The 21,567-nt window shown below is 41.1% G+C and overlaps 1 protein-coding gene across 2 annotated transcripts in view; it reads left to right on the top strand.

Moving 5' to 3' along the window:
• The first annotated feature begins 8,048 nt into the window (after positions 1 to 8,048).
• Positions 8,049 to 21,567, top strand: part of mpped2a (metallophosphoesterase domain containing 2a) — a 57,580-nt gene continuing 44,061 nt past the window's right edge. Inside the window, exons 1-2 of one of the 2 annotated variants that reach the window (XM_079666496.1) lie at positions 8,049 to 8,456; positions 10,701 to 10,961. In XM_079666496.1, coding sequence (XP_079522622.1) covers positions 10,849 to 10,961 — 113 coding nt within the window. In that variant the 5' untranslated portion in view covers positions 8,049 to 8,456; positions 10,701 to 10,848. Of the gene's footprint in view, positions 8,457 to 9,239; positions 9,825 to 10,700; positions 10,962 to 21,567 lie in introns of those variants that run through there. The other variant, XM_079666497.1, reaches the window with a different exon arrangement.

Raw genomic sequence — 21,567 nt, 5'->3', positions numbered from 1 at the left:
TCTGTCATACTTGCCAACCCTCCCGATTTTCGCGGAAGACTCCCGCATTTCTCCCGATTTCTGACAAAATCAGATTTACACACGACTGTTTCCACTCGGTGAGGAAGATGAAAACTGAACAAGAATCGACAACTTGACCCTCTGATCACTCCTTTCCTGTAAAATACAGGTCCAGCCCACACATATGCTCCATGGTGCCACAGGCATTGCCCTTACAACTACAATAAGCATGCAAATGTTAATCTACAGCTCCGGCGATCCACTAGCACCGGAGTCTACACCTGCAGACGCAGCCATCCCCTACTGTAGCGTCACCTTGGATACGAGTCTAAACAACTCATAGGTCAGGGCGCTGAAAGGGCGCCCTTTGAGCATCAGATCTGACGACGCTGATTGGCTGAAAGTATATTTCGGCGGATAGCAACAGTCAGCTTGTTGGCTGCAGCTGCTCTGGCTGAGGGCTCCTTTCTACCGCCCGGACGAGAGAGGGTAATGATACGCTGCGGCCAGGCAGGAAACATGTGACTTATCAGTAACTTTAGACATCGTAAAACAATTTTAAACGAGATTTTATTGTAGATTATACATTTTACTGATACCAACTATATCATATTTACCTTGTTCTTTAAAAATACAAATAAAAAATATTTTTTTGGGGAAATATATATTTTTATTTATTTTTAATTTTTAATGACAATCAAACATGTGGGAAGAGGGGGGGCGGCGCCCAGAGCGCCCCTATGGGCCGGCCGCCACTGTGTGTAACTGTGAACAAGTTGTGGCATAGAAACTTTCCTAAGCAAAACAATGTTTGGGATGCATTGGATAAAATCACTCTATTTGGCAATCTGGCACTTCTTTGAAAGGCTCTAATTTACCATAACCTTCAAACATTCCCACATTGGAATGAATAAAGCAGTCTCAAGAGAAGCTTCTATACTTTGAGTCAAACCCCCACCCTGCAATCCTTCGCCTTTGTTGGATTTAAAAAGTGACAGTTATTTGTCATGTTATTGATGTTCATGAGTGTCCAAAATCTCCAATAATCACTCTCTATAGAGCAAACCTTTGATTATTTATTTTGCAGGGAGCACTGAATGAGTAAACATGGGAGTGATTTTAGATACAACACATAATACAGCCGTGCTCAAAAACACGACTCAAGGCTGCGTTACATTCATCTTTGGAAAAAACGGCAAAATAGAAGCCCTGTGTCTTTGCTGGTATGACGCCAACATCTGATGTTTACTGTTGGTTTTTACTGAAGATTTTTCTGCTATTTGACACAGTGGCAGCAGAAATATACATCAACATGACATCAGATTGTTTGCTTTTCATTTATCCCTAGGAGAAACAAAACTACACCAAAAACAAAGAAATGCACTGAGCATGTCCCCAATCTGATTTAACAATGTTTCTGGGTGAGTTTTCCCTTTAATCTGGCCTTGGCAGCGTGTTATTCACATGAGTTTGCCTTTTTCTCTTCTCCTTTGAGTGTCTCCCCTCTCTGCCTGGGCTCGTAGTGGGTTCATTGTCTTTCATCCGATGTCTCTGACCTCTTTCTGTAGCTCTGCTTTCTGGGCGAGTCCCAGTGTTTGGAAGTTCAAACCTCACTGTCTGACCTGCTGACATGCTTTTATCCCGTCGTTATCCTCTCCTCTCACTCGCTGCCTGACTACAAGGGAAACAAGTGTAATGGTGAACCAGCCATGCACACACACACTGAAACACACACAAAGGGCATATCAAATACACACAGCAGACATGCTATTGGAAACGCTTCTCAGCATTATACAGTTGAAGAATAACAACCACAACCATATCTCTTATTACGTACGATTACGAGGCTTTAACGTTATGACTTCATTATGGTAATATAAGGGTCCCTATAGACATCACCTTATTATTTAACCCAGATGTAAATCAAAACATTTGCTAATTAATTAATGTAATATAATAATTGGCAATAATACAAAAAAAGTGACAATACACAAAACACGTTTTTATTATGGGAAAGGAAATATATTAATGTAACAAACAAACTACATCTCAAACTATATTCAGGTGATTGTTTTTTTCCACAATGTCAACCAAATCCTTTCAGATTCTCGAGATTTGGTAATGAATTTACCAGGGGTCCAAATATAACCAGTTGCTGATATTTGTTTGTGTACAACAGGAACCAGAATGAGCTGCGTTTTCATTTTAAGTGGCCCTTTTTACTTTTTTGGGATCGTTACCTGTAGCTTGTTATATAGGTTTTTGTGCATGTAAATGATCTGCAAAGGCTGAAAATTAGCATATCATGGCCCCTTGAATGACATGACAAATGGTTGGCAAACTAAATCACTGTTAAGTCATAGGAGTATGAATATTAGGGGGATTAACACATTTAAGCAGGCTAGTTTCTAATTAGTCCTGCATCTGGTTGTGACGCAGTGGACTAGTGCGTTGGTGTTTGGATCAGGGGCGCCCATGTTCAAACCCCACTGCAGTCAGCATGTCGTTGTGTCCCTGGGTAAGACACTTCACCCCAAATTGCTCCTGTGGGGAGTATTGAGTATGTAAGTCGCTTTGGATAAAAGCATCTAACAAGTAACATGTAATGCATCCTCTTCCCAGTTGGATTGAAAGTGCTGAATATAATAGAAAATGTATTTAAGCTGTGTTTTCTCCTGTAAAAATTCAGTTACATATAACATGATGCAGCAAATACACACTCTTCAGTATTAGTGTACCGTTTTTGCAGGTAATATACAGAATACAAAATGAACATACACTTCACAATGAAAAAAATTATTAAAATGTGTGACAACAAACAATCAACATCTTTCTACTCTCATTAAAAGAAAAAACGAAATTGTTGGTCAAACTTCGTAAACAAGGTCCAATTCAATTTTATTGATAATAACTATGAATTCATAGTTTTTATGCATTGCATATTTGGACACCAGTGTCCTTCAATAGCACTCTAAAACTCAACTGAATTAAGTCTGCAAGTGTTTGTGTTTAAGGTTCCTTATGGAATTAGGATAAATCATATGTACTCGCAGGCTCTGAGCCATAGTTTTGCGCATGGGGGTTCTTGGCAAACACAAGCGGAGAATGTAGAAAGTTATCGACAGTGGATTAATTGCCAGTGCAGGTGTTCAGGTCATCACCTGTAACGAGCAGGAGCCACTTGAACAGAGCAGCTGAGGACTGAGTGCAATCCAGGATTGTCCTCTTCTGAACTTCAGCTAATCAATTAACGTGATTTAATACACCGTCACTCCACATGCAGGCCAGCGTGGCCCAATGTTCTCCTAATTTATACTGTATCGACCGCTTCACACACACGCAGAACGAGAAGTGGAGTAAGAGAGGAACCGGAGGCAGGCAGAAAGTGTTGAATTGATGCGGGTAAATCTGGATCTCAGGGGGAAATGAAATGATTGTTGTATTTTTTACTGTTTCAGATTGCCAAAGTTTAAAGGGCTGGAAAGAAAGAGGCGGGAGCACGCGAGGCCTGGAGAGACTGACTCAGAGAGTCCTCTCCTGTGAGCCTTCAACTAGCCTTTGGCATAGAAAGTAAGCCTGCATATTACTCAGTCCATCACAACACAACAGGAGAATGGGAGGAGAATTAATACACTTGGCTTTCATGCTAGTGTGCTCTCTCTTCGCCTTTCTTCTCCCTGCCCTCCTGCTCTCGCTCTGTCTTCAAGCTCCACTGGACAAAACCACTTTGTGTGCTAATAAAATTAACTTGTATATTGCTCTGATTTTTTTTCTAGCCGATAACAACCGGGCAGTGCAAAAAAAATTAAAAGAAAAAAACTCTTTGAATCTAGAGATTGTATTCAATTTTCTGTTCATTTGAAAACACGCCTGGTGCCGGCGGCAGCTCGGTCTTCAGAGTGCTGCTGAGGCTCAGGGGCAAACATTTGTGTCTGTGTGCATTTCAATGACATAAACAGTATCTAGCCTGCCATACCCTCAGCAACCATCTATTTGCATCCCATAAATCTGAATGACATTAACATTTAAAAACCCAACTCCTGCCTGTGGATGGGCCCCTCAGATAGACAGGCATCCATTTTATGTATCCACATGGCAGGCAGGGAAGACGGGCATAAATCTGTGCAGGTTAGAGCGCTGAACCGCCTCGGCCGGCAGGTTAAGTGAATATCACCCTCTGCCTCCTGAAAGAGCTCTGGTTCTATTTCCCACTCCCATTAAATATGTGTTTCATTTCTGCCTTATTTGGATGGAAAGTAATTTCACTCTTTTATAGAAGGTCATAAAATATATAGTGTTTTTTTTTTCTAACACTCTGCATAACATTTACATTTTCTATTGTATAAATGTGATGGCCGCGACACCGGGCTGAATAAAACATTCATGGCAAAAGCCATTTCTTCCTTGACATTTGGTCTCCTATCTATCATCAGTTTTCTATATGCAGCCGGGAGAACAAACGCTGGTCAAATGTTTAAATGTGGCCTCTCCACATTATATTCAAACCCTGCTTTCACATTAACACCCGCCGGCTAGTAGATGGAAAATGCTTTTTTTGCGCAGATAAGAGAAAAGTCAAATGGAAATGACTTGCCGGCTGTTGTGGCAGTGGGGAGCGTGCTGATGGGTCCGGGAAATTGAAGCATGTCAGTAAAATTAGAAAAAGCCAGCCCTGCCTCAACTGGCAGACATGTAAATGTGCAGAGCCCTTCAGATGAGTCCATTATGGACTGTCCCACGCAGCCTTTTCTCATCAGAAATCCCATCAGTATATTAAAAGGTATAGCCTAGGAACTGATAAATGAATTCTTCTTTTTTCTCCCTGACTGATTTGAATCATTCCTGGGCTCAGTGATGGGCAGCAATTCAACATTATCATTCATCCTTCAGCGGAAAACTGTCTTACAGGAAAATGAAAATGATTTATTGTCATACAATTGTGTTTTCTAAATCAGTGATAATAATATTCTACTGATATGATCTGACAAAATAGAGAACACTATTTGAAAATATCTGTTGTATCAGATGTAGAATAGGGCATGAATGATCAGCTACAGGAATGAACTATTTTCATGTTTCTGTTTCTCACTGCGATTCTTCTAAACACTTTTGTATACAAGCTTTTTTTCCACCAGTATTCTTTTACTGTTATTATTGGATTTCAGTTAGCCTATATTTAAGTTTGACTCCAAAACTCTCTGTGATCTTTAGGATATATCAATTTTTCTTTCCTGTTTTATCCCAAAGGAATGCATTAGGGGATATTTAATAAAAAGGTATTACTCACAATGGTAGCTCAGCAAAGTTAAAGAGCAACAGAATTTAAATCCTCATTTATTATTTAAAGTTAGTCCGTAAACAGTTAATCCAAGATTACATTGATTTTTACAGTGAGTTATCTTGGAATCATTCCAATAAAGAACTGCCGACCAAAAAAATACAGTTTTCCAATTGTACTTTATTACTTTCCTATAATAATTAGCACTTTGATGCTACTCTAAGATGTTACCGCACTACTCCCTTCACAATGAGATGTAATGCTCTTAAAACTGTGCTCCATTTGCACGGTTCATTGTATTGAAGGACAGAAGCTAACCAAGAGTAAAACTGAAGGTAAATGAATTAAACTGAAGCTTTGAAGCTTTTTGTCACAGAGAAATAATGAAAAATGAAAGCTGGACACCGAGTTAAAGTTGTATCATTATAAAGGTAAAGGGCACACATGTTAGCCTCAGATGAAGCTAATTCTATCTCAGTCCTCATGTGCATTCTTTAGATCAAAGTTGTTTTTATTCATTGCAGATATGCGATGCACATGTGGAATACTGTTGTGAATGTACTGTAGATATGATGTGTCATTAATTACGATGACAATCATGATACCAAACATTCTGATCATTTTTGAAAGTATATGCACTGGTTTTCTTCTTAAAACCAAATCTCTTTCCCAATACGGACATTTGGTCGGGAGCCGTGGGTTCACTTCCTTTTGCCCTGGGAGCACTGTGTGTCGAACTTCACTACAGTCACAGTCAACATGTGGTTAGCGTTGTGAATTCAAACATAACTACTTCGGTAAACATCCTAGATCACATTATTGTTGAAGACCATGAGGATTATGTATTTCTATTCACATTTTCAAGGCAATCCATCCAGTATTTGCGAGATACCGTGACTACAATCATGGCTAAAAGTAAGGCTGTTTGCTGACTTTCTAAAATGCAACATCAATAGCACAGTAAGGTTCGCACAAGGGAAGGCCGAGGCCGAAAGGTATTGACTTCAATTGAAAAGCAGATATACTGAAAAGTATGCTTTACATTGTGCATAAATTCACTTCCCTTGTTGTGTGATGTCAAACAACTGCTTCTTCATGAAGTCTGGATAAGTGGATTTGCCCTTTTAAAAAACTTTGGTTGCTCCCATTTGACTTTTTTTAGGAGGCTTGGAATTAATGTAAAGAAAAAGACTCTTAAGGTTTGTTCATTGCAGCAAATAGAATATAATATAATTGGGTGGGATGAAACCCTCTTTAATGGTCACACATGCAGAGCACACAGCACACACAGTGACATTTGTTCTCTGCTTTGCATCCTAGTACCAGGAGTCTAGTACTAGGAGCAGTACAGTACGGTACGTTTCAAAACTTGTGAGACAAAATATCCACACTTCATTTTTAGTTAGTGAATTGATAGTCAGGTAGATAAACCCTGATGATCAGAATGCCGTTTTTACATTCAGTCATCCAAGTTGAAGTTTTCCCAGTTTTGAAACTGTGCTTTCCCATTTGAGGTTGTGTGGAGGACTCCCACAGGTACTCATTAGCATTGTTTACTTGTGAACCCAAAGGGGCCTTGTTCTAATCATAGATTTTACAACACTGTCTACATTCTGGCATCGTTTTCCCATATGTGATGATCTGAAGTGTTGAATTATTCCAAGTCAACATTTGCTCTGAATTAATGTACCATATTTCAGTATGGGAATTTGTGTATTAGTTGACAGTCAAGTATACTGTGAGCTCAAGTCTGCATTGTTCAGATGCACCGATTATTTCAATAAGCCCAATTTAAAATCCCTCTAATTTATCAAGATTTCACCGTCAGTGTCCATCATGACCAAAAAAATCTATTTGTTTCAGCATGTGCTGGTTTTACAAACGAGACATTGTATGCTGAGTTCAAGGTGCTGCAACCACAATATTGAATACTGCATAAGATTTCATTGGGGGAAATCAATAACCTTCATAATATGTCATATCATGATCTCTCACAGCCTGAAGTAAAACTACCACTAAAACCTTTCTACAGGGCAACATAAGACACTGAGGGTAAACAGCTGATAAAGGAGCCTGGTTGAATGTTTCTGTTCTCATCGTCTACACAGCATGATAAAAGTAATCACACTGGTAGATGTTAAAAGGATTTTCACCACGTTTGAGAACTCAACTTTTATCCAAACACAGTCAGGCTAGTTGAAGATGTTAAGTTTTTTGGCACCCTTTTATAAAGGCTATACCTTATAAGTTATGAATTAGTAAGTCAAACTTTACATTTAATACAAGAGAAAATATGTCAACTAAATTGTAGGCCTACATAATCATGTTTGCCTTATTACCATACATGAATTCTGAATAACTTGGAGTCTCCTTCAAAAATACATTAAATAACTAATTATAAACCAAATGACTTATTAGTTATAGCTTATACATCCTCATTCATACATACTGATGGCATAGGCTGCCACCAAATGAGGTTAGACTTTCAGTGTTTGCTTAAGAACACTTTGGTATTATCTGGAGAAACAGAAACCTTCTGAATACTCGATGACCACTCTGCCTCGTTAAGCCTGTATATGCAATTATAAGATTGGAAAAATGTGAATAAATAAGCATTTTGCTTTATTTACCCAGAGACTGTATTGCGCTGCTGTGTGTCAAGTGGATCTCAGCATACAGTTGCAATTTCCGACGGCAAGTGAATGCAGCACAGAGTCAGAGCGGGAGTGCGCGAGCGCTCTCTTCCTCCGCCCCCCTCACTCTCGAGCCTCGCCGCGCGTGTCCCCGCCTGTGAGGGCGCGCGCACGGGAGGTGGCGGGGGGTTGTGCTCGCTCCTGCTCTCTATGCTCTCTGACCCCAGTGGCAGCTCCGACTCACTGCACTCCCCCTCCGTCACACTTCTCTCTCTCCGCTGTCTGTCAGTGTCTCTCCTCCTCTCTCCCCTTCGCTCTCTTGTCTGGTTTCTTTCCACAGGAGCCAGCCGAGGTCTCGCCGGGTCGAAGGTTCTGCCCTATCCGCCCAGACTGCCGCAACCCCCGGACGGCAGCTCACAGCCTCCCCGCTCTCCTGCCGCTGCCGCATGGACCCGCGTCCCTCCGCCGCCGCCGCGTAGAGGGCGACCCCGACCCGACACTCTTTCTCCGGCCAGATAAAACCCGCACAAATAACCCACACGAAGGTAGAGCAACCTTTCCGCTTTGCTTTGAGAACCGAAGAGGGAGGGAAAGGGGGAGAGAGAGAGAAGAGGAGAAAAAAAGAAATTCCTGACACAAAGCCGTCGGTTAAAAGGTGGCTTGTCATTTACGAGGACGAGCAAGAGGTTAGCGTGGCGGTGCCGTGACACTGACCACCTTTGGGTGCTTTTATTATCCCGGGAGCAGAGTTCAGGATTGCACGGACCTCATTTCTTTTTGTGTGCATTTCTGCAAGAGGCGCATAGCACACGTTGTGTATACGTATGGTATCAGAAAGGGTCAATTTATTCGCCTTTTACCCTCTCTCTGCTTCTCGGAGTGATTTATACTGGTGAAGTTATATGATGTGCGTTGAAGGGGGGGGGGCTCTGTATGTTCAAAGACAGGACTGACAATGTGTGTGCGCACCGCCGTTATAGCAAAGCAGCTCAGTGCGAAGCTACAGTCTGCATAATAAAAAATATCCACTGCCAGGGCAGGTTTAGCAGGCTAAGCTACGGAGCTAGTTGCTGCTACTGTAGCCACAAGGTAGAGACAGACAGGCGAGTTTAACACACACACACACACACACACACACACACACACACACACACACACACACACACACACACACACACACACACACACACACACACACACACACACACACACACACACACACACAACTGCACTCGGCGAGGAGACCGTGAAGCATGCTGCTGCTGCTCAAATCGGCCTGCACTTGCAAAAAAAGAGCACATTTCCCAAGAAGCAGTAGTACTTTTGTATTTTGCATTGGTAGAAATTATTACTGAGGTGAAGTGTGTGCAAGGTATATTTTAATTAAAGTGATTTTTGAAGGCCCAAGAAGATCAGTGGAGATCAATTTCTTATGCAGCAGCAACGATAAAATTGATAGGAAATATCATTTTAACTTTGCGATGTAAAGATGTTTTATTTGCAAGATTTGAGTTTAGCCTCCTTTTTGTTGGCATATATATATACATATCAAAGAAATTCTAGCTGACCCAGAAAACATAAACCAGTACTTTCGTGAAAATAGGATTTTTAAATTTTTAATTGGGGTTTTGATTGCTTTAATATAATTCAACAACTAGAGGTCACAGCCTTTTGTATTAGTTTACTCGCCACTGCATCAGAGGATTTAATGACCGTCAAATGAACTGCGGAGCTGCTGATTACCTCTCAAAAAGATACGTTTTTGAATTGAGGGCAATTTTTTTTTCTCTTTCGGGCTGCATCGGGAGGTCTGGTATAAAAAGCCTGTCAAGCCCACAGTGGCCACTTTACTGTCAGTCAGGGAGGTCAGGCAGGAGGGAAGCTCAGGGTTGCAGGAGACACAGCGAAGCCCGGTGAGTGAGCTCTGAACATGCAAACACCACACTTGTTGTGCAGTTTCTTTTAGAGGCTTTTCCTTAAATAATTTAAGCTGTGAAAGTGTGCTTTATTGTATGGTTAAGCACACACTAGAGCAGTTCAGCTGCCAGGTAGACTGTAGTTACTTCAGGCCTGGGGGGAAAAGCAGAAATGTATTTTTGCATGTTTTGGGGTAATGTTAAATCTGTTTTGTGCATGCATTGTAAACAACCTCTTGTTTTATTTAAGTCTTTTCTTAATATTTGATCACCAGCAGAGATTTATACTTGCAACCTTTTTGTGCTTGGTTTAATTTCAACAGGCTAAAACCTTAGAGGCCATGCCTGCAGTGATTTTTACATGTGAATATATTAGTTTGCATTAAAACCAGCTTGCTTATGATTAGCAGAGCCGAAGCGGTAATTAAAAACCTGCCTTCCAGATTGTAAATTGACGCCTACACCGTCCAGTGTTTAGTTTTGGAAATACTAGAAATCAAAATTGTTTGGAAAGGTAGAATAAATCTAAGTTTTATATTTGAGTTGTCTCGCTGCAGTTTTTGTAATTTGGATTCTGTGGGGAATGCTTTGATAAACAGTTTTAGGAATTATGTTTTTTTTCAAATTCAAAAAGTGACACAGCAAAAAAAATCTTTTTGTGCCCTCTGAAACCAAACAAGAGAACTGTACTTGCATCATGGAGTATTGAGTGTGATCATACGTTTCATTTTCTGAACAGTACAAACGTGTATCATTTAAATCCTATAGGTTTCCAGTTTCTTCTTATGTGAAAGACCTGCCAATCAGATGTAGGTGATTGTGTTTAAAGCAGCTGATGTGTATGTGTGTGTCTCTTTTCTCCTGTCCGTGCAGACTGCAGTGTGTCGTGGTCGAGTCGGTCGGCTGGGTCGCTGCTGGGACACTTCCTGGGCTTTTTGAGCGGCCCTGAAGGATGACTGCTGCATGGCTCGCTGCTGAATCCCGGTGAACGAACGGCGTCTCATGTCCAAACGGCGGAAGGATGGCTCATGGCAAAGTGACCATCACGGTGGACGAGTACAGCTCCAACCCCACACAGGCCTTCACACACTACAACATCAACCAGAGCCGCTTCCAACCTCCACATGTCCACATGTAAGTGTCACACACACACATACACACACACACACACTGGAACACCTGAAATGCACAATAGAAAAATATATGAATCTCTTTTTCCCGTGAATTTTTTTTAATATATACTTTAGACTAAAATGACAAATGTATGATCTGTGTCTTTCAAACATACATATTTCCAGGCCGTTGTTTTATTCCACATTTTATGTTTTGGTAGTTAGGTTGAGTTTGTCTGACATTTTAAACATATTTTGGAAGATGTAATAACAAGACTGTGGACATAACAACAGCAGACATGTAGATATTTTGAGTTGCAACAGGAAGCCAATCAGGAGCCTGTTTGATGCAGAGTCTTTGTTTATTCTTTGATTTAATTGGCTCAAGCTCAGTGGCCATCGAGGACAAACTTTGAAAACAAAAAGAGACCACAAACTGTACTGTGTTACGTTTGAGGCAATTGGATATTACTGGTTAAAAAGTGTGTGTGTGTGGAAGGTGAAATGTATTGTTTGAAAGCTAGAGATCACTTTAAAAAACAATTTCACACTGAAGACTTAATGCTCCTCATGGTTCACACTCAGATTTGATTTAAAGCTTTTCTGTCGTGCATTGCAGACGGCTCGCCGCTGCTCCCTGTGAGACTGTTATCATTTGTGCCATGTTGTCACTGTGGTGCATGAGCGCTTTGTCCGCATTAGGGCGCTCTTTTTATTTATTTATTAGACCAGTTACTTAGCGTGGCTCTTGTCTGATGTGGTTATGCTCTGCCTCTCATTAGTGGGTCAGAGTGCTGTGACCCGTCGGCCCTCACCACACACACACACACACACACACACACACACACACACACACACACACACACACACACACACACACACACACACACACACACACACACACACACACACACACACACACACACACACACACACACACACACACACACACACACACACACACACACACACACACACACACACACACACACACACACACACACACACACTTGGTGTGGAATCATTTGGAGAGTTTATAAAATATTTGTAAGTGCCTGTTGGTTGTGGTTACATGCACAGTGTGAGCTTGAGATATGTGATGTTCTCTGAGCGTGTTGTGTGAAAAGTGAAGGTGCAGGATGGACAGGAAGTGATCTGCTGTTTTCACTGTCATGATAATAGACTTGTTGAGTATTGGTTTGATTTAAGGCTTTTTTTTTGCACTTTTTCTTCTGGGGTAAAGCTGACATACTCCTTTTTTTTAAATATCTTTTTGTCATTTTGTAAATTACGGGAGCCACATATAAGGGAGAATGAATATGTTTAATATGAAACATGTTGGTAGGCTTTTACTCCTCAAAACAAGTTGACGTAAGTGTTAAGCTTTGGAATGTCAAACATTTGACATGCAATAATCTGAGATAGGAAATCCCATGCTAACACCATGCAATAATTACACAACTGACAGATTGAACAGTTATGTAAATATATGAGCCTGACATATATTTTGATAGGTAAACAACATGTCTCAAAGCTTGTTTTCATTGTTGTTTATGTAAAAAGCCAGATTGTCAAGTCTGGTTAGAAAACACACATTTATTTATAATTGGTCACTGTTAAACAACCATTTGCCTTCTATTATTTGCTCTGGACATCCTTATGTCGTTCCAGAAAACATTAGCAGTTTGTAAAAATATATGTATTTATTTTACTATATTAATGGCAATCTCTGATCAGACTAAAGTTAGAATAATCCATCAGGTGGGAGACAGTCGGTCCGTCCTTTCTCCGGGACAGGTTGTATGTGTTCTCAGATCATTGTGTTGAGGTGGAAAAGAAAGTGTCATCTAAAATAAATACAATCCAGAAGAAGACTTGGGGCAGGCTGAAGAGCACTCTCACTTTTTTGGAACATCTGGAAAACAAGTTTTTTGTTTACCTAAAATACTCAGATTCCCACAAGTCTGTCTGATTAATCCTGTTCATGTAAACAGGATTGCTTTAGGGAGGATAGTCACATTCTGGGATTTTGTAAATAGATGAATGGCACTCTTACCTTCCTCTCACGGCTGGCAGTCATTCCTCAGCTGTGAGCACGGCTGCCAGCACAGCCAGCGTTGGTGCCTTGATTGTGTAAAAGGAGACGAGGTCACCTCTCAGTTTGTGTTGCGTCAGTCCATTTTAATAGTTGAACTAGGCGGAAATAAATAAGGCTTATTGCTTCAATATAAAAGGTTAACAGACGGCAGACAGCACAGGATTCACCAGAACAAACAGCAGTTTGTATAGGCTTCCTTATTCTATTTTTTCCTCAAGAAAAATAGATATTACAAACAATATTTTCCCAGCTCTTAAACATAATAGGATTACCTCTGCAAGGTTTTGTTTATGCCTACATTTGACTGCTTATTTTTGGATTTATAATTATATTGCTACCGTAATTTGATTGACAGCTGTTGTTTCTGTTCCACGGAAAGTCTCGCTATGGTTCATCTCAGCCTTTTAGTCTACAGTGTTCTACTAGTTCCTTCACCTCTTTTATAGCGTACAAAGGGATAACGAATGTCTTTCTGTGAAAAGATAGAAACCAGCAAAGTGCGAAAGAATGAATCCACCTGAAAACATTAGTCATCCAGACACAGTTGAGTTTTATTCTAGATGAAAGAGGAACAGATTGTGGAGGATATTTTTAAAATGATAAGTAGCTGTATACTAAAAGGCAGCCGAAGTGAAAACTATATTTGTTCAGCTGGTCTGAAAAATACTGCGTAGGAAAATGTCACAGTGACAGTGTAGAGGTCTGGACAGACATGCAGTTAAAATTCCTGAAACTTGGAATAAATAATCACAAGGTTTATCCTAATAATCACTACAATCATTTTTTGTGAAGCCCTGCTGTTTTTTTCCCATTTTCGCTGCGGTGGTTTTTGAAAGTGAAGGAAAGGGGATGTGTTGAAGCCATGGGGCCTCTCAGCAGATATGTGTTTGGATAAATACATTAGGCTGTTTCCTGGCTTCCACAGAGCCTGCAGTGTTTTACCCTGCCATTCTTAAACTCAGACTGGGAACCCCGGATCACACACACACACACACACACACACACACACACACACACACACACACACACACACACACACACACACACACACACACACACACACACACACACACACACACACACACACACACACACACACACACACACACACACACACACACACACACACACACACACACACACACACGACCATAAGCCCATCCCCCCACTATGTTTAAGTGCTTATAGAATACGCGCTCTGTTCTGGGAAAAGAAAGGCTTGTTTAGATTTTGAGAGATAATGATCCGACTTGCTTAGGGGTTCTCGTTCACTGCATCCACAGTATTTAGACATAAATAAAGTTGTTGCTTCTCTGACAGCAAAGAGAGGGAGGGAAAAAAAAAAGCGAGGGAGTTGCCCGCCATTTGAAATACAACCCCTGCTCTGATCTCCCGCCCCCCCCCCCCCCCCCCCCCAGACAGAATATTTAGATTTCAGTGATGGAGTACAGCAGCTTCTTTTATGTGGTGGGAAAGGTACCGCTCCCTGAACTGCATATGATAACATGCATGTGGAGCGTTTACACACACACACACACACACACACACACACACACACACACACACACACACACACACACACACACACACACACACACACACACACACACACACACACACACACACACACACACACACACACACACACACACACACACACACACACACACACACACACACACACACACACACTCAGTCCAGCCCTGTTTGGGTCTGGTTTATTTTTTCTGCGCCGTCTGTGTTTTTTTTCTTTCTCCCGCATCCCCCCCTCATCGTCGTCTCGTGAAATGAAATGCTCAGCAACTTGGAACATATGCTTCGAGTTGGGACACTAATGGTTCCAAATCCAATTTGAGCAGGATCTGGGCCAGACTGCGGGGAAGGCACGGGGCGCAGACAGACAAACGGACAGAGAGTTCAACTAAAGGAGGATTTTTTAGAGTCTAATAAAGTCTTCGTTTTAAGGACTAAAGATGTCTTGACATGTGTCCTGTGATTGGACTTCAGTCAAAGCCTAGCAGCAAATGATATTTAAAATATTTTGATTCACACAGTTGAACTTAATTCCTCTTGACAATTCATTTCCTGGCCGATTCTCAAAGAAAACAGGTGATAATTTCTAAGAATTCCCCCTGAGAATGAAATCCTTGTTATGCTGCAACTTATAATATTTTCATTATAAATTACTAACTTACGGCCAAGTAGGGACTTCAAACTCGAATATATTCAATTTACAATGATTCCTAAACAGAATGAAATGGCTCTTGAAAGAGGGCAGGAAGGAAAGTGCTCAGAACCCCAAGTAAGATGGAGGTAATCGTGTGCATCAGACGGTGCAAGGATGCTGTTGTTTGTGGTTGATCTTGATCGCAGATCTATTGGCATTTCTCTCGATGATTTAAATGCATATACCATTAACACCTTAAGAGTCTTAATTCGTTTAATTCCCGGCGGACATGCGCACGGTGCAGGCCAACAATAACTGCGTGTGAAGCCAGCCGGGGTCAGCAATTAGAGACATGAGGTTATAAAAAAGCAGCCTGATCACTCAGTTATTTTCTAAATGGCACAAAATGTGACTTATATTATAAACAATGTGATTTATTTTTTGACAAGTCAGGGTGATTTTTCCTTTCGCTGTGTTTAGGTTTTTGCCATTTTTGTCAACAATTTGTTAAAAGAATACATTTGTTTTTGATAGATTTGTAATACTTCAGTTTAGGTACAAACACCTCCCACCTCATATATATATATATATATAAAGCCTGAATTTGAGAAATTGAAATATTTTTCTACATGATACAAAAGGACAAAACAGTTGTATAAAGTAGAGAGACATTTCTACCTATGTTCTCTATCAGACCATCGGTTGAACTCATGTTTAGGCTAGTAGGGTTGCGTTAAGCAGGGTTTCCTGATTAAAAGTTATGTTGAACCTGTTGACTAGAACAATCCAGAATATCCAATCAAGTGTTTTTGTAAAGCTTCATTCTACTTTCTTTTTAAGGCAGTTATTTGCTCTCTATAAAAAAAAATCATTCACACAAGACACCTGAGCTCGATGCATTCATTTTTATTTTGGAGAATAAAAAAATCTTTTAACCTTCTCACAAATGTTGGGAAAAAAAATCCCATTTAACAAACGCCTTCTCCTCCAGATGCCTTGTTAATTATTACCGCCCTCTGAATAATTGAGGAGCTCGTAAGAATGAATCATTTAATGACACCGCCGCCTGCATCCATACACGTGGATATTGTGACACAAGCTGGGGAGAAAACGGCACCAAAAGAACACGGCCTTCACACATCCGTTTTAACACCGTCCTAGTTTTATTAATGAACTCCTTGGGAATTTGTTATGCTTCTCATTCTTTGTATCGTGGAAGAGTGATGTAAATGTGGTTGCGGAAACTGTTTAGAAATGATGATTTGCAATCTGCAGAAACGTATCGAGAACGAACATTTGTTTTTACTTTTAGTTTGCAGTGTTTTCTGAAAGTCAAAAGGTTTTCTCTGTGTTACCGTAATTGTTACAATTATGTTCGTTTTTTTTAACTTTCATGGCGTAGCTACAACCTGAACTGAAACTCCTTCCAGTGTCTGTTCTTGTTCGTTGTGGTCGCCTGGTAAAAAGTGTCACCAGATGACAATCCACTTCTAGTCACTAAAACATGTTGAGGGTTTTGTTCTCTAAACGTTTGTCTGGTGTCCTTTTTTTCACAGGGCTTGTACTCAGATTTTCACCCGATGCTTTATGTGAAGTCTGTTTGGGTCCAATGGTTATGATTAGGGATGGGTATCGTTAAGGTTTTAACGGTACTACTACTTTTATCGATACCGCTTATCGGTCCGGTCTTTTAACGGTACTCTTATCGGTTCTTTTAGAGAGAAAAAAAAGGTAAACTAACTAAACAAATTGTAAACAAAATTAGCATTGCTTTTTATTTAAATTAAATAAATAATATTTCACATCAAAAGAAAAAACAATGTTTTAAGAAATCGTATTGCAGAATCTGTTGACAGAACTGTAAACAGAATAGCTGAAACTTTAGCAAAATAAATAACTCAGTTACCTCTAATCATTAACCCATGTTTGTATAATGTAGTTAACTCCGTGTGTTGCTGCTAGCATACATAACACCTGACGTGGAAACATTACTCGTGGATGGGGCTACAGCGCTACTAGAAAGACAGTTGAACCCGGTGCATTCCTCCGTCTGAATGTGGTGCACTTTTGCTAAATGTTTAGACAAATTGCTCGTGTTGCCGCCCTTACATGCTAAACTCTTATTGCACTTCTGGTAACGAGCATTGTCCACATCAACACGGCTATAGTTTAACCTCACCTCGGAGCGCGTTCTCTCCGCCGTCTCCTCCGTGTGTGTGTGTGTGTTGCTGCATGTAGCAGCCGCGTGTGTGTAAACTGCCCCGCCCCCTCGCAAGCAGGCGGGGGAGAGAGATCGAAAAATACTCAAAATAATCATAGAAGCATTTTGCAGTCTTTTTGCGTATTAGAAACGGAATTTGCGACAGTAAAACTGCAATATAATGTTTGTGTAGCAATAACGCATATATTTTTTAGATGTCTCCAGTACCGATAAAAAGACCGATAACGTCGGAGTTTAACGGTACCACGGTCTTTAATAATTCAGCCCCGGGGCCCGTTTAATACCGGGGTTCCGTACCCATCCCTAGTTATGATTGGTCCTTTAGAATAGAAACACTGGTTCTTGTCCCTGTCATCTTTTTAGACAACATCCAGTCAACGTCCTCTTTCTGCTTCAGTGCCCGCCATGCAGATGTGGATGAGATAGAAGAGCTTTTCTCCCAGTGAAAGGTCTCAAATCAACATGTTTTCCTTAATCTAACATTGGACTGAAAATAACGTTGGGACACATAAGTCAGGCCCCTCCTAACAATAGATAACCCCTTCCTCTTTCCCAAACAAAAAGCGGCAAACATGAACACATAGTCAGCCTGAATGAGTCGTTTCAGACTATTGATGTACCCCAATAGGACTTTTCGAGAATTAAACATGCCTCTCTGGCCTGGAGATGTTTGGTTATTAATCAAAGGGGAGAGTTTCTGATTAATAGTGCAGCCTCATGTTTACTCCTCACTTCGCCATCCATTGTTACATTTTGTCCTATCAAAGAGTTTGTGGAGGAGCAGCTTTTCAGGTCTGCTGACAACAAAGAGCCAATCCCATTTTGTGGCCTTTTGTTTCTGTCAGCCCGCTGCTACTGGCGGCAAGAGTGGAGGGCCTTTTGTAACTGGAGAACCCTTGATTAAGTTCCCTCTCCACCCCTGACCTGCTGCTGGAGCCCGGCGGGACGGTGCTGATGCTGAAAGTTACGGTTGTGGTGCTGGGGGGGTTAAGTGACAGTTGACATAGGACAGGTCTGCGGTTTTTCAGATTGAAGCCCTTTTGATGTCTTTGAGATTTGGGCCTCTTAGCCCCCGGAGCCTGGCATCACAGGGCATGATCTCCGGATGATGTCACCTCTCTCTTGACATGAAATGGAGGGAAAGCTGCCCGAGTCTGCAACTTCTCATTGTGACAAGTTCTCCATTTGGGCCTTTTAGAGTGTGTTTAGTTTACCTGTAATAAGGCAGTAGTCATTTTTATTTCTCCTAGCGTCAAGCATGAACACTAGACGCTATTTTATGTTCTGTAACAGAAGGCAGAACAGTGTTTATGTTTTTGTTCTTGTCTTGGATCTCTATCTTCTGTTGAACCTGAAGCTGCATATTAGTGCTTGAATTTCTAGGTGTTACACGCATTGAATCAATTGTTTGTATGGGTGTGTGTACAGCGACTTGTTACTGTCCGCTGTGTGCAGCATCTAATGCTAGAAAGTTATACGATGTGGTACGATAAAGATCTTATACATAGGCTATTTATTACAAACCATTCACCTCACAGTCTCAAGGACTATGTGTAAATCTTACTTTCAGGTATACAAACATGCTTTTCTAAAAAGCCTTTCCGTCATTAAACAAAGGAAGCCTCAAAGGTGGTTAAAATACATGTTTTCATTGAAAGCATTTGTAAAGACTTCTTATTCTGACCGGACGTTGTTTGTCAGCTGACTTGGTTGCACTGTTTCAAGTCATTATTACTGAAACGGTATTGATTTAATACCAAATGTTACCCAGCAAAAAGTATGTCCAAACTACCCCAATAGTTTATCTTCCCAGCAGTCTGCTGGTCGGTGTTCGGCCCCGGGGGCCACGTCTTTGCCATCTCCTCAGCCTTCCCCCAATCAGCCCTGCAGCCGGGCGGACTGTCAGCAGCACAATTAAGGGCTGTGCCGTAATGAAAGGAGCATTAGCAGAAGCAATTTATTTCCCAGCGCAGTGCCGGAAGGTTTCTCCGGAGCTGATATTCCAATGCTGGCTTTGTGTGCCATTATGGGAGGGATGAGGAGGACGCTCCCTGCCTGAACAAATGTAGAGGGGGAGAGAGAGTGGGGGCCATAAGGCAAAGGGCCATCATTTACCATTCTTTCAAATCAATTCCCATTTGAATATTGTTTTTACTGTGAATATCCATCGCTCTGCATCTACATTCTGTTTGTGCTTCTGCCCATTTTTCCTGTTGGGTTTTCTTGTTTGCTTGTTTCTCTCTCCCACCTTTGCCTCCTCCTACGCTCCCTTGAGCACCCCCCACCGCCGCCACCCCCCTCTCTGTTATTTCTGTGTTCATTTTGTTCCTCTGAAGTTTATTGAATTAGCGCAGACAGCTGAAATGCAGAAGATAAGAGAGGCTCTGCTCCTCTCCGAGAAATGGTATTGCACCGTGGATGAGTGAGTGTGTGTGTGAGACTGAGTCTACAGAAGGGGGAGGGGAACCAATTCAGAGGTTATAGACAGAAGAAATGGGGAGCATTGTGTTTTGATGTTTCTCCTGAAAGAGCGATAAAGGCGGTTTGAGCTAGGTGGAAGAACCGGGACTATTTGGTCTCCAGTTCAGCTGTGCTTATCTTTCCAATTCACTAGTGATGTGGCATCGTGGACACACGGACATCAAATGTCCTCTGAGTGCCTTTGTTGTCAAGTTCGACAAGGAAGTGGTGAATACAAAGGTCCATTTACAACCTGCTGTGATCTGTTGTTCTGTTCATGGAAGCTGTTTCGTTTGGAAATACTATATTCATCCCCCGTTCTGTTTAAAAAGATATAAGACAATAAAACTAAACCTACACATTTTGTTCATTTTATGTTGCAGTTTAATTATTTGTACTCCCTGTAAATCATCAGATGCTGCAATGATTTGTTAACCAAAACATAAATCGGTAAAGAAAATCTGAAAACATTCAAATGTTAGCGATGGATAAATGACCTTTTTTACCGAGCGTTGTTTATTGTTCTGTTTAGCAACTAAAGGATTTCTGGACCAATTGTTCCAAGCATTAAAACGTCCTTTTGAGTGTTTGCACCATGCGACCGGAAGAAACTTTCCCAAACCTAATTCCATGTTATACAGTGTTGTCTAAAACATTGTGATTGTGTTCCCAAAAGCTCCCTGGTTGTGTTTCATATAGCATGTTATAACCAATGGAAAGTCTCCCTGGTTGTGTGTTGTGTGCATGTCAACATACTGCTTGCAGCGTGGGTCTGGTTGATTGGAGCTCTGTCTCTCTGATACCTTTTGAACCAGTGAGTGTACGAGTCTTGATCCTGTTTGTCGTGAATGAACAGGTCAGCTTTAGTTGATAAGCAGTCACTTTCCACATTTCCCCTTTGACCTTCAGAGGGTTTAGGTGGCTGTGTCCCCACTGGGTGTCTTTATTGATGAGAAATCATTAGCACTCCATTAACAATGAAGGAGCAGGAAGCAGAGAGAGGGAGGAGGTAGGCATAAAGTGGTCAGGGACCCACGCTGAGATTGACATGTATTTCGGTCCGAGACAAGTGGGCAGCTCAGAAGGTCGTTGACCCTTCAGGGAGGGGGGGCTGCATAACTCCAGGGCATCGGCATATTTAACAAAGCTTAATATACTACACACTCCTGTCTGCACATTAGTAAACATTTACTTCTTTTTATTTAGTCAAGGATTTTTGTTCCAATTATTTCATAATGTCCATTCGAACAAAGCATCATAAAGAAGCATTGCTGCTCGATGGACCTGACTAGTCCTGAACACCACCCAACAGCTCTGGAATGATTTAATTTCTTTATCAAAATCAGTGTTCATTGTTTTCTGAATTACCCATAGTTTACTTGAAACCTAAAAGCATTTCTTAATATTCAGTTTCCCTTTTCCTAACACTATAACTTTATCAAGTTTGAACCATAAGAGCTGATAAAGATTGAAAAAGACATGGTACAAGGTATGAAAGGAAAGACATTGGTCATATTTATCTCCAGCCTCAACTGCCCTAAGTCTCTGTTTTTATTTTTTACTTTCCCTTCTTTAGAACAAGATGAATATGATTTCCCAGTTGAAATCACTGAGAGGGTCTCATTTTTAAATGTGATGTATTGATGAAGTTATCTCCCGTAATGATGGATAGCGGTGTTTGA

Source organism: Notothenia rossii, assembly GCF_949606895.1.
Source record: "Notothenia rossii genome assembly, chromosome: 2".
NCBI lineage: Eukaryota > Metazoa > Chordata > Actinopteri > Perciformes > Nototheniidae > Notothenia > Notothenia rossii.
Note: the sequence above shows the minus strand (reverse complement) of the source record. Positions and strands in the feature narration are given on the sequence as shown.